Raw genomic sequence first — 14,049 nt, 5'->3', positions numbered from 1 at the left:
TGGGTTTTAAATATCATCTGATTCCAGTGGGAATAAGAGTGGGAAGATTTTTTTGTTCTTTCTTATGGTACCCTCTTTGTGATCTTGATTTATTGTAAGCAGATGGACTTAGTTATAGGCAAATGTAAAGAAAGTTTAGTGGAAAATAATCTAAATTTTATAAGGATGGTGATTCAGAAAAAGATTTTCTCTGGTAGTTAACCTATAATATTTCCCAAAGGTATCACCACTGTGTTGCTAAGGTTTTAACAACAATGGCAAAAACTAACTCCCCCTAAATTCCCAGGCAATAATTGCCAGGCACTATGAGGAAGAACATTAGAAATAGAAGTGAAATCCTATCTTTGTAAAAACTATGGTTTCTGGTTGTTTTACCTCAAAGAAGATAATTCATAATCCCAGAATGGAAAATTTAAGTCACCATTCCAGCAATTCAAACATTTATTCATTCATGGTTCACACATACTTAATACTCTAATATTAGCTTCATGTTGGCTGTGGTCAGGTTCTGGGGTCACTAAAGAGGAGAGACTATGAGCTAAAGCTCTCTTTAGACTCTCTTCTGGGCTCTTTATACTTTCGGTGTTGGCATTTGGCTGCAAGTGCTAATACAAACTTCTTTCACCTAGTTCTTCATGCAGAATAGCTTTCCTCTATCCAGATTCTCCACCTCGTTTTATATGATGATTCTTGTTTTTTATTTGATGTGCTGGTTGTCTGATGAATGTGATCAAGTAGGGATTGGCCAATGAGCAGTACACTGTGCATTAGTATATTTGCTAACGTGACTTGGTCATTTTTCACCAACTACCTAGTTTCTACCCAGACACTTGATAATAATATGTTTTATTTGGTAGTTTGAAATCCTAGGGAAAGAGCATATGACTAGATGAAAGCAGCTGGCCCCATTATAGGACTTGCCAGAACGGGAGTGCCTTGATGTGGGCACTGCATGTCATGGTCTAGTCCTCAGCTTTGAAAATAAGAAATTCAGTCTGTCTGGTTATTCAGGAATGATTTGGCAGGACTAATTCATACTAACCAAACCCTCAAGAGTCAGATTCATATCAGAAAATCAGTTTATGCCGAGGAATATACCTTTTTATTTTCTAGATGCAGTCGTATTGCATTCTAGGGGGCGCCCTTGCCTGTGTCAGGATGCTGTAGCAATTGAAGGGTGACTTGGTGAGCCATGGACCTTGAACAGAGGGACATAGGCAGTCGTGTGGGTCAACCCGATGAAAACTTCTGTCCCACAGCAGTGTCCACTTCTTTCCTAATTGCCATGCTTATGTCTACCAGAGGCAAGCCTCTTTCTCTCCCCTAAATAATACTAGGTAAACATTGGAAATTCTTTGTTTTCAACTTACCTCGTCCTAATAGAAATGGATGTTGCTTTCCTTCTCTTGTTAGTTGTTGTTTTACTTAACCTATTTGTACCACCAGACTATACATTTTTCATAGATAAGAACTCTATCCTTCACTCTTAATCCTCAGTGGTACTAAAGAAGCAAATTGAGCAAATGAACATTCTTTGGAATTTTCTAGTTACTATCATATCCAATCACATTTCCCTCTCCAGTATTTTCTCAATCTCTGGGAGAATCATTTCTGCAGATGGCTGGACCCATTCATTACATTATGGCTCTTCTTAATTCCATTCTCAAAAGTAGCCTTCCTTTGATTTTGATGTTTGAGATTACCTTGCTGTTCACCCCTTACCCACAGCCCACAATTACAGATAGTCCCTAGTTTCTAAATAATAACCTATGAAGGTAGCACTGTGTTCTCCTGTCAGCTTTATCTCCTCATTATCATTATTACCTGGGCATGATATTTTCAGTGCAGTGTTCAGAATATAAAGTGGCTAGAGAAGATCTACTAAAGTAATGTTATGTTATGGGGCTACTATGGGAAGACATATTAAAAACGGTAAGATTATCTCAGTGAAAGAAAAAACAAAACAAGAAATATAGAGGGTATATTATTAGTTCATAAAAATATTTAAGTATTCCATGATTTGACTTTCAGATCACAGAATATTAGATATTGATGTTTGAAAATGATCTGTTTAAATCACATAACATAAAAGGCAATATTACTTTATAAAGCCTTTGATAAATCTCTAGAATACCTTATCAAACCAAATTTATATAGAAAACATGTTATTATATTTGTATTTTTTTAAAGAAAAAGTGGGTCAATATGGACAGCCCAATGGCCCTATATGTATAATCATAATAACAGTAAGATTTGATGTGCAAAAGGATCTTGAGTCAAATAACTATTAATTCTGTGGCCTGTACTTGATAAAAATTGAGGTTTAAAGATGTATATTTTTTAGAAGGGTTGAAACAGAATGGTGTTTCTATTAACCTTTAATCCATAGTGACCAGAATATTCACAAAATAGGGATAAAAAATATTTTGTATTCAAAGGCAGCATACTCAAATGGATAATTAAGAGAAACTAAATGTTTGGCATGTGTTTCTAATATTTTGGGGTTAGTGTTGTCAAGTCAGCTGGGCTCACCCATAGCTTTTGGAGCTACTCTCAGGGAGGGTTGATGAGATGACCAGGGTCCAACCTCATGTAGCAGTTGTGTCACACATTGAACTCTGTAATTAACTGTGCCCTTGATCTTGTCTTTCTGTTATACCCTCCTTTCTCTAGGTACTCGTCCTCACAAGTGCCCAGACTGCGACATGGCCTTTGTGACTAGTGGAGAATTGGTGCGGCATCGTCGTTACAAACACACCCATGAGAAGCCATTTAAGTGTTCCATGTGCGATTACGCCAGTGTAGAAGTGAGTATTCAGCTCCTTGTTGGTTCCTCTCTGAAGAAGATCATGATTCCAGTATGAACTGTCCTCATACTGACTTAATACAAGATAGAAAATCTTGCTAGATTACTGCACTCCCACTCTCCCTCCCCACCACCAAAAAAAAAAAAACTGTAATGAGTGTGAAAGGTTTTTCCATTAAAAAAAGAGCAGTAACGGGACTTCCCTGGTGGCGTGGTGGATAAGGCTCAGCGCTCCCAGTGCAGGGGACCCAGGTTCGATCCCTGGTCAGGGAACTAGATCCCACATGCATGCCGCAACTAAGACCTGCAACCAAAAACAAAAACAAAAACAAAAAGGAGCAGTAGGGACTTCCCTGGTGGCACAGTGGTTAAGAACCTGCCTACCAATGCAGGGGACACAGGTTCGAGCCCTGGTTCAGGAAGACCCCACCACAACCCCACATGCCTCGGAGCAACTATGCCCATGCACCACAACTACTGAGCCTGCGCTTTAGAGCCCACACGCCACAACTATTGAAGCCTGCGAACTCTAGAGCCCACGTGCTGCAACTACTGAGCCCGTGTGCTGCAACTACTGAAGCCTGCGCATGTAGAGCCCGTGCTCTGCAATAAGAGAAGCCACCGCAATGAGAAGCCTGCGCACCACAACGAAGAGTAGCCGCCGCTTGCCACAATTAGAGAAAGCCCACGTGCAGCAACGAAGACCCAACGCAGCCAAAATATAATTAATTAATTTTTAAAAAATCATCTAAAAAAAAAAGCACTAATCCACATATTGTAATTACAGGCAAGTTCTACCAAACTTCAAAGAAATGAGTAACTATACCAAGAGCACTTCAAAATGGAAGATTTTAGGGACTTCCCTAGTGCTCCAGTGGCTAAGATTCTGTGCTCCCAGTGCAGGGGGGCCCGGGCTCCATCCCTAGTGAGGGAACTAGATCCCACATGCCTCAACTAAAAGATCCCGTATGCTGCAACTAAAAGATCCTTCGTGCCACAGTGAAGGTCCTATGTGCCGCAACTAAGATCCTACATGCTGCAACTAAGGCCCAGCAGCTAGCTAGCTAACTAGCTTGCTTGCTTGGTTGCTTTCTTTCTTTCTTTATGTGTGTGTGTGTGTGTGTGTGTGTGTGTGTGTGTGTGTGTGTGTGTGTGTGTGTGTGTGTGTGTGTGTGTGTGTGTGTGTGTGTGTGTGTGTGTGTGTGTGTGTGTGTACACATATATATATATATCACCTTTATTATTTGAGGCTACCCTGTTACCAAAACTGGATAAGGATACTTCCAAAAAGAAAACTGTTTCTGTTTCTCACAGAAAAGCCAAAATTCTAAGTGAATTAACAAACCAAATTTGGTAATAGATTTTAAAATAAGTGATTACTAAATAGAATGTATCTAAAATGCAAGAATAATTCAGCATTAGGATATTATTGGTGTGTACTACACTGAGAGATTAAAGAAAAACCATATCATTTCTATAGATTATTGAAAAATCATAAAATTTAATACTTATTACTGTTTAGAGTTCTAGCAAGTCAAGAGTAGAAAAAAATATCTTTAGGGACTTCCCTGGTGGCGCAGTGGTTAAGAATCTGCCTGCCAATGCAGGGATCACTGGTTCAGGCCCTGGTCCGGGGAGATCCCACATGCCATGGAGCAGCTAAGGCCGCACACTGCAACAAAGAGCAGCCCCCGCTCGCTGCAACTAGAGAAAGCCCACGCAGCAATGAAGACCCAATGCAGCCAAAAAAAAAAAAAAAGAAAGAAGAAAATTTATTATAAGGAGTATATACTGGACACCTATGGTAAACCCAGCCTAATTAACTCTGAAACACTGGAAGTATTCCCATTAAACTTTGGAACAAGATTTCCATTCCTACTGTTACCATTTCAACATTGTATTGGAAATCCTAGCTAATAGTATAAAATAATAAATGAATTATAAATGGAAAGACAAAACTGTCATGTCTTACAGACATATTTGCTTACATAGAAAATTCAAGAGTATTGGCTGAAAAACCTAAAGCAGTAAGAGTTCATTTGGGTGGTCAGATCCAAGATAAATACAAAAGAATCAGTGACTTATTTTATACAATATCAATAGTAGGAAACAGGTTCAAACCCTAACAGCAATAAAATGACCTAGGGATAAACTGAACAGCAAAAAACATCTGATACCTACCTGTAAGAAGAAAACGTCTCAAAATTTTCCAAAGGACATAAATAAATACACATTTCAGGTTGATTCTAAATTTCGACTGGAAGAGTAAATATGAATGACTAAGAAAATTTTGAAAAACGAGTGAGGGGCTTGGGCTTCCCTGGTGGCTCAGTGGTTAAGAATCCGCCTGCCAATGCAGGGGACACGGGTTTGAGCCCTGGTCCGGGGAGATCCCACATGCCATGGAGCAACTAAGCCCACGCGCCACAACTACTGAGCCTGCGCTCTGGAGCCTGTGAGCCACAACTACTGAGCCCACGTGCCGCAACTACTGAAGCCTGCGCGCATAGAGCCCGTGCTCCACAAGAGAAGCCACCGCAATGAGAAGTCTGCACACCGCAACGAAGAGTAGCCCCCACTCGCCCCAACTAGAGAAAGCCCGCACGCAGCAATGAAGACCCAACGCAGCCATAAATAAATCAATAAATTTTAAAAAACAAGAAAAAGAATGAGGGGCTTGTGCTATCGGCTGTTTGAAAACTATATGGTAAATGAAGACAGTGTGATATTGGAGCAGGAATAAACAAATAGTTTGTTGAAAAAGAATAGATCCCTGTGTATATAGGAATTTAATATATGATAAATAGGCAAGTTTTGGAAAGAGAATTATTCAGTAATGCTGTTGGGACCATTCTTTAGCCTTACAGTGTGTGGAATTTTACTATATAGCACTTAGAAGTACAGGGAGATTTTAATGTAAAAATTGGAACACTTTTTAAAATTTTCAAAGGAAACATTAGTGTTCAAAACACTTCTTAGAGTCAAGTTTGAAAGTCACTGTTTTGTTGGAAAGGTACTTAATAAAAGATGAAAAGCATAAGTCCATAGTGAGGAAGGTGAGAGGCCCCTGGCGCCTGGCCTCTCAGGGAAGTGCTGATGATAGGAAGAGAGACTTAAGGGAATTAAAATGCATTTATTAACTTGGATTCAAAATTTGTTAGAAAATTGATCCATAAATAAGCATGGATTATTTTAAAACTATTATGGAAAATTTCAAACATACATAGAAGTAGATAGACTAGTGTAATACACCCCCATGTACCTATATCCCAGCCTAACAGGTAATAATAGCCCATCTTGACTCATCTATGCCCCTATCCATTTTACCCTCTTCCCTTGGAGTATGATAGGGATTTGAGAGGCAACAGTTACAAATCATGAGGAGGAAGAAATACTATCTTTTAGACTTCTTCTGTATTATGAACTGCAGTGTCCAAAAAATAAGCTTTTGTGCCTGACCCACAGTATTCATGTCACAGTCTATGTTAACAAAAGTTTAAGAGGTTCGGTTGCTTTTGTGTTTCAGGTCAGCAAATTAAAACGTCACATTCGCTCTCACACTGGAGAGCGTCCTTTCCAGTGCAGCTTATGCAGTTATGCCAGCAGGGACACATACAAGCTGAAAAGGCACATGAGAACCCATTCAGGTAGGACTTCTCCCTTCCTCGTATTAATGAACCGCTTTTTAGTGGATCCTGTGGGACCCTGTGAACCACCACATGCCCCTATTAGTTACACAAATGGAAGCTGGCATGAGAGTAGTATATAATTGACAAATGCTTCTCTGGCATATCTTTGGAATTCATTGCTCTGAATATACAATGGAGAATGGAAAGTTTTCACTGTTAGAAGAAGTCTGGGTAGGTTACGTAAGTAACCCAACTCGTCAGTTTTCCAAAGTACTCTCTTTTCCTAAAAAGAAAATCTTGCAGGTCCTCCTGTCATCCCGTCTGCTTTCCCCCAAAGGTAAGTACTGCTGTAGGAACTACTCTTACTAAAATGTGAAGGACTCCGTGGCAGAGCTGGGCAAAGCAGAGGTGGTGGCCATAGTTTGGGACTTCTTTTCCATCTCTAAAGATAGGCATGAGCCAGGCAGTGGGCCTGAGCCTCATCCTTCCTAAATTAAGAGCTGTAGATTCTCTGTGGATTAGCACATCTGCCACCTGGATTACCCTCCAATTATATGATAGTATTCAGTTATTTCATCTAAGTTGTTCATTTTGTATTTCCTTTTAAGGGGAAAAACCTTATGAATGTTATATTTGTCATGCACGGTTTACCCAAAGTGGTACCATGAAGATGCACATTTTACAGAAGCACACAGAAAATGTGGCCAAATTTCACTGTCCCCACTGTGACACTGTCATAGCCCGAAAAAGTGATTTGGGTAAGTAAATTAACTAGTGGCAAATGAAAAATATATTTTGACAAATTTGTGAAAATAATGGAGATCACAAATTAACTTCTTCCTTCATGTAAGTTTTGTGAATGTGAATGGCCTGCTGTTTAATAAAAGTCAGTGCTTAGATGCTAGTGATACTTTCTTCTCTCTTCTTTCTCTTACTGAAGCTAAGCTACAAGATTCTTTCCTGATTATAGCTCATCTATAAATTAATGGCAGCTGTAATGAGAGAAAACAGTATAATTAAAGCCCCCAAATAGGGAAGTGACATAGTATGGTTCGAACTAAGGTCAGTTCACTTCAGGTTTTTTTCACAATATTTGTACTTCCTCTAGGTAATGGGACTGTTTTATTGGTTTGGTGATAGCTATATTTCTATGTGTAATTAAGCTAGAGTTTATATAGAGGCAGAGTTTGGTGGTAGAAATTTTAGTATGACCCATATTCTTTTTTTTTTTTTTAATAAATTTATTTATTTATTTACCTATTTATTCATTTATTTATGGCTGCGTTGCGTCTTCGTTGCTGCGTGCAGGCTTTTTCTAGTTGCAGCGAGCGGGGGCTACTCTTTGTTGTGGTGTGTGGGCTCCTAATTGCAGTGGCCTCTCTTGTTGCGGAGCACAGGCTCTAGGCATGCGGGCTTCAGTAGTTGTGGCATGCAGACTCAGTAGTTGTGGCTTGTGGGCTCTAGAGCACAGGCTCAGTAGTTGTGGCTCGTGGGCTTAGTTGCTCTGCGGCATGTGGGATCTTCCCGGACCAGGGCTCGAACCATGTCCCCTGCATTGGCATGCATGCAGATTCTTAACCACTGCACCACCAGGGAAGTCCCATACTATGACCCATATTCTTAAAGATAAGGTCACCTGGATTTATCCCTTTGTTTTTATTATTTAAAAGAGGTAAAAATATTGCCCCAGTCTGTTCTCTATCCAAAATGCATTGCTCCCTGAATAATAATAATAATAATATAAACTTAGGTAAATTGTACTTTACAGGTTGTCTTTTACTTTTGTTTTACTTCTTTACTCGTTTGATCTTCACAACTACCATATGAAGTCATCAAGGTATATTCTAGCTTTATAGATGATGAACAGGTGTCTTGACCAAAGCTACACAACACAGCTTATGAGTGGCAAAGCTGGACTTGAATCCTCTCGAACCCTCTAGAGCTGTTTCTCACACAGTGGAGTACATAAGTACCCAGGTCATATCAGGAGCATACTGAGCCACAGCATAAACTTGGCCTGTCTTTCTGCAGCATTGGTTATACTCAGAAGGTTTTGAGTAAAGTTATACAACTGAGCTGGCGTCTTAAAAAACATTTTTACATTAATATGACTATATTGAACAAACTGTAGACTGACTAATGTTTTTAAGATGAAACTGTGAGCTTGAAGTAGAGGACTTTGGGCTCCACATAAGATCCAGTGGGTCATGTGTTCATCCTACTCTGCTCTTGAAAGGACTTTGTTAGAAAAACTTAAGAGGTACTGTCCTCAGGTAAATGAAAGAGTTTTACTGTTCTCACCGTATAGAAACTAAAACCTAAACCAGTAATATCTCATGGCAGTGTGTGAGCTGTTAGGCCACTGTTTGAATTATTCAAAAATTTTTTTAAGTTATTCACTTTCATGATGCAAATAAAAACCTTGAGTGTTTTATACTTGCATGATACCTCTTAGACCCTGCATAATGAGCTCTTTATGAGGCACTTAATTGTCTAGGAGCTGTCAAATAATAGTTATTTCCCAAAACTATTCCCAAACAAGTTTGTGTTCCCCAAAGCTGGTCTGATTTCACACTAATTTCCAATAATTAAGATTCATCACTTTGGGACACAGGAAAGCATGGAGAATCTTGACAGGCCTACCAGAGTCAAGATTCACCTTCAAATACTTACTGCTCTAAGTCTTTTTTTTTTTTTTTTAACTAATGTATAAGAATAATTCCTACCTTACAGAATCATTATTGTAAGTATTTAATAAGAATGTATGAAAGAAAATCTTTAACTATTAAGTCTCTATCTGAGGACCAGAAGGGGAAAGTTGAGGCCTAAAAATTATTTGGAATAATATATGTGTGTATAAAAGGCCTTCATATAGTGAACATGTGTAGAGAGTTAAAAGTGAGCCATTCCTTTCCCTTATCTTACTTCCATTCCCCAGAATAGGCCCTCTTTAAGTGTGATGTGATATTACCTTGTTTGAGCAGATTGGTAGCACCATAAATTCATGATCCCAAATGCAGCTGGGCTCCTGAGTAATCCAGCTGTTTGTCCTCATCAGTTGTGCTCCCATTCTCCTCAGTGAGTTTGTCCATGCATTCATTCATTCCACAAATGTTTGGGTGCCTGCGATGTGGGAGGTTCCATGACAGAGTAGGATAAATCATTCTTAACTTTCTTTAAACCTCTAATCTTCCTTCCCTTTTCTCTTTGCCTCCCTGGTCTCAGTATGTAACCTCTTTTCCTACTTCACAAAAAAATAAAGGCAACAGATTGAAACTTCACATTTCCTGTTATCAGATGTGTAAACCTACCTGCATTCATCCTCTTTCCCCATCTGCTACTAGAGAGTTTGTGTCACTCTTCTTGTCTGTGGCCTGTCCCTTTGCCCTGATCCCACTCTCCTGTGTTCTTGGCAGCCTTTACGTGGTCAGGTATCGCATCTTTACCTTCGTTTTCATGTTCTCACTCCTTAATCTTTCGCCTCAACTCTAAACGTGCTTACATCTCTCTTGCTTTTTTAAAAAAAAAGTCTTTCCCTTCTAGGTTTAACTCTTATTTCCTTCCTAGCCAATGCTCATGAGTTATATCCCTCACAGTCCTCTCTTCCTCAGCTTCTAGTTTCCTTCCCATCTGGCTTATACCCACCACTCTATAAAGTGACTCTGACTAAGATCACCAATGACCTCACGTTGCAGAATGTAGGGAACGTTCAACTCCCCATCTGCCTTGATCTCTTAGCATCATTCTTCATAGCCGGCTGCACCGTCCTCCTTAAAACACTGTCTTCCTTTGGCTTTCATGGCACTACATCCTGTTGGTTTTCTTCTGATTTCTCTGACTGATCCTTCTCAACCTTCTCTTGTTTTAATCCTTTTTCCTTTCACTGGCCTTAACTGTTAGGTTTCTTAAGGCATGACCCATACTCTTTTTCTTTCTTTGCCTTAGTGATTTCATCAGTTCTCTTGGTCTCACTCAAATCCTACTCCAAATCTGTCCTTTGATTTAGGCTTATGTAACCATCTATTCCTTGCCATCCCTATCCCTACTTGATATTGTTGACATTTCAACTTCAACATGTCCAAAACTGAAGGTCTAAAACCCCTTTACCCCCTCGCCCCAAAGATAAACACAGCTTGGGCTTCAGCCCTGTCCCACTATTCCTTGTCTCAGTAAATGGCCCCACCATCTGCTCAGTTTTCCAAGCCAGAAACCTGGATGTCATTCCTGATACCCACCTTTCTCTTCCTCACTCTCTGGCCAGTCACTCAATCCTGTAGATTCAACTTCTTAGGTCTCTCATCAGTTCTTCTCCTTCCCTCCGTACCCACTGCCATCTCCTTTATCCAAACCACCACCTTCTTTCACCTCTCCAGTTTCAACGTCTCCACTAGTCTCCCCACGTCTGTTACTCCTTTTATTCGCTTTCTGTATAGCAGCCAGAGTAATTATTTTAAGAAGCAGAAAGAAATGTATTCTTAACTCTTTGAAATGCTTGTTTGTGTTTTCACAAGATGGACTGCGCTTTGTATTTTGCTTTCAGGTGTCCACTTGCGAAAGCAGCATTCCTACATTGAGCAGGGCAAGAAATGCCGATACTGCGATGCTGTATTTCATGAGCGCTATGCCCTCATCCAGCACCAGAAGTCACACAAGAACGAGAAGCGCTTTAAGTGTGATCAGTGTGATTACGCTTGCAGACAGGTAGAGCCCTTCATAGTTAGAAAACGGTTGATGTCCCATTAGTGTTAGGTTTTATCAGAGTGTTTTTATATACCTTGTATGGTGACTATTTTTAAGGATAATATTTTCAAACTGTGGTTTGTGAGATTGTCACCAAAGGTCCTGCTTCTCGATTGTATCATGTCTGGTTCCAACTGACAGTTTTATTCAGTCACACCTTCCCCCACCCTCCACCCCCTCCAGGCAGACTGCTAGCTTTTCTCAAAACCATGGGAAGTAAGTCCAGGACTTGAGAGAAGGGCAGAATCTGGTCCTGGGGCCTGATGCTTGGGAGTGATGTACAGAAGCAGCCCAGCAGGAGTGAGCGTATCTGTGCTAGGATTTTGGGAAGCAGTTTTGTACCCCAGTATGGTTAACTTTATCCTCTCAATAAGCAGTTTTGAGCCTAGACCCTTGGGAGAGAAAGGTCTTGTCAGCTACACGCACACAGATGGTGGCTGGGGTAGCAGCCCTAGGACAGGCTCTGAGACCTTCCCCCACCCAACTTTCTTTCAGGAGAGGCACATGATCATGCATAAGCGCACCCACACCGGGGAGAAGCCTTATGCCTGCAGCCACTGCGACAAGACCTTCCGCCAGAAACAGCTCCTTGACATGCACTTCAAACGCTATCATGACCCCAACTTTGTCCCCGCGGCCTTCGTCTGTTCTAAGTGTGGGAAAACATTTACCCGCCGGGTAAGAGTCAGAACTTTACTTCCTGTCTTACAGTTCTTGATACCACGTTCTTGAGCTTCCACTGCAAAGCAGGGCAGTTTTTTCCACTGAGGTTATAAATATAGAGATGCACTGTCATTTGGAAAACGGTCAGTCATCCCCACCTCGAGGTTTTCTGTCCATGTGTGAACCCTTCCACTGATGGGGAACTCAGTATATTTTTATTTATTTGGCCGCACCGGGTCTTAGTTGTGGCCTGCAGGATCTTTGTTGCAGCATGTGGGCTCTTTAGGTGCATCATGTGAACTCTTAGTTTGTGGCATGTGGGATCTAGTTCCCTGACCAGGGATCGAACCCAGGCCCCCTGTGTTGGGAGTGTGGAATCTTAGCCACTGGACCACCAGGGAAGTCCCGGGAACTCAGTACTTTTTTTTAACAGTTCTGTCCTGGATCTTCACTTAGGGCCATGTTTGTCAGGTCTGCACAGGACAGGGAGGTTGGTCTGATTCTCCCCTATTCAGAGGACCCAACCTCATCTTCTGAGCAACTCTCCTCTCTTGCCCACCCTTGTCTCTCTCCCCGCCCCCTCCAGATGGAGACCATTTCCTCTGAATGGGGAGAGTATGTTCAGGACACATTTAGCAGTTACTAGAACATCGAGACTTAATAGGATTTCCCGCCGCCCCCCGGTTGTTTTTTTAATTAAACTAAAAGAGAACTTCCAATTTTAATCTTACCTTTTTTAGTAATGTTTTCAAAGAGGGTTTTGTTCCTTTTGTTAGAATACCATGGCAAGACATGCTGATAATTGTGCTGGTCCAGATGGTGTAGAAGGGGAAAATGGAGGAGAAACGAAGAAGAGTAAACGTGGAAGGAAAAGAAAGATGCGCTCTAAAAAGGAAGACTCCTCTGACAGTGGTAAGTAACTTGTTTCTTGAGTTAGTTACACATGGCAGGTTTTGGTGCAGAGTTTCCAGTGTATTTACGTATGGACATGCTGGGATACAGAGATAGGCCAGTCTCTCATACTTCCTTTAAACCTCTAATCTTCCTGATGTGTGTATATATTTACAACAGCAGTTAGTTTATTCCTGGAGCAAATTTTCTTTTTTTTTTTCTTTTTTTTTTTTCCTTTTTTTTTTCTCATGGCATTCCATTGCTTGATAAGATATTATATGTTATGTTCAGTTAAAGCCGAAGCAAAATTAATATCTTTACTCAATTTACTCAGATTAGTGATATTCTAAGGCCAGCAGAGTTTCTTTTCTATGTTCATAGCTTTTACATTTAGGAAGCTGGTCTAGATTTGAGCAGTGACTCTAATGGACATGAAGAAGGTTGCTTAAGCATCCTGACCAACTTCTGGTTTGACTGCCTGTGTCAGCCTAGCCTTGAGATGTGTTGATCAAATCCATGAAGGTCAGCCTTTCTCTTCCTACCTTAATCTCTCCATTTATAATTTAAAACTTTGCCTATTTTCCTACCATTGATGTTCTTTGGGGTGTTAGTCGTGAAATCCAGACAGAAAGTATATGCGTTGTGGTGCTAGACTCATGAAGGGGGTGGCAAACAAGGGTGTTGGTAATGTAGGAGTCACGTTTGATTATACAAACTTATTCCATAGTGTTAGGTTTTATAATGTGGATACTTGGGCTACTGGCAGCCAGTTAAGAAGTCATATCTGTGACTTAAAGGTTTAAAGTTTTTGTGGAAAAGGATGTAGAGGGATTTTGTTTTGGAGAATGCACTTACAGATGATGCCTAATGTATTTCTAAGGAGTTCTCATTTTGTCTCTGCATTGCTTGTCAGTAGAAATAGCGGGGAAGGAAATGAAATTTCTGAAAACGTATTAAAGAACTTATGTTACCTTATTGGTTTTATTATAAAATTTGTTCATGAAAGTACTAGGTTTTTAATACTTAAATCTATAACAAAGTCCCTTTTGTTTTTTTATCTTAATAAAGCCTTCACTTTTCTATTCAGAACTTTAACTATTTCTGGGAGAATATTCATCTAAGCATAACAGTTTATTTTTTGCTGCCTTTTTTAGTAGAAAAGCTATTTTAAGCAATATCTTCGTTCACTCGGTTTTAAGTGAATGCCTCTTTTAAAATGTCCCTTTGCTTAATTTTTATAAAAGCGCATCATTCTCTACTGAGAATTTTGTGGGATCCCTTTGTTTGGCTAAGAAATTGAGTGGACTGTTGGGAGGTGCC

At 40.3% G+C, this 14,049-nt stretch overlaps 1 protein-coding gene across 4 annotated transcripts in view; it reads left to right on the top strand.

Annotated features, from left to right (window-relative positions):
- CTCF (CCCTC-binding factor) overlaps window positions 1-14,049 on the top strand; it is a 49,565-nt gene that overhangs the window by 30,872 nt on the left and 4,644 nt on the right. For 3 of the 4 annotated variants that reach the window (XM_082368922.1, XM_082368921.1, XM_082368920.1), the window contains 6 exons: window positions 2,674-2,807; window positions 6,333-6,453; window positions 7,044-7,193; window positions 10,976-11,136; window positions 11,671-11,853; window positions 12,615-12,750. In XM_082368922.1, coding sequence (XP_082225048.1) covers window positions 2,674-2,807; window positions 6,333-6,453; window positions 7,044-7,193; window positions 10,976-11,136; window positions 11,671-11,853; window positions 12,615-12,750 — 885 coding nt within the window. The remainder of the gene's footprint in view (window positions 1-2,673; window positions 2,808-6,332; window positions 6,454-7,043; window positions 7,194-10,975; window positions 11,137-11,670; window positions 11,854-12,614; window positions 12,751-14,049) is intronic. The other variant, XM_082368923.1, reaches the window with a different exon arrangement.

This window comes from Balaenoptera borealis, assembly GCF_965194805.1.
Source record: "Balaenoptera borealis genome assembly, chromosome: 19".
NCBI lineage: Eukaryota > Metazoa > Chordata > Mammalia > Artiodactyla > Balaenopteridae > Balaenoptera > Balaenoptera borealis.
Note: the sequence above shows the minus strand (reverse complement) of the source record. Positions and strands in the feature narration are given on the sequence as shown.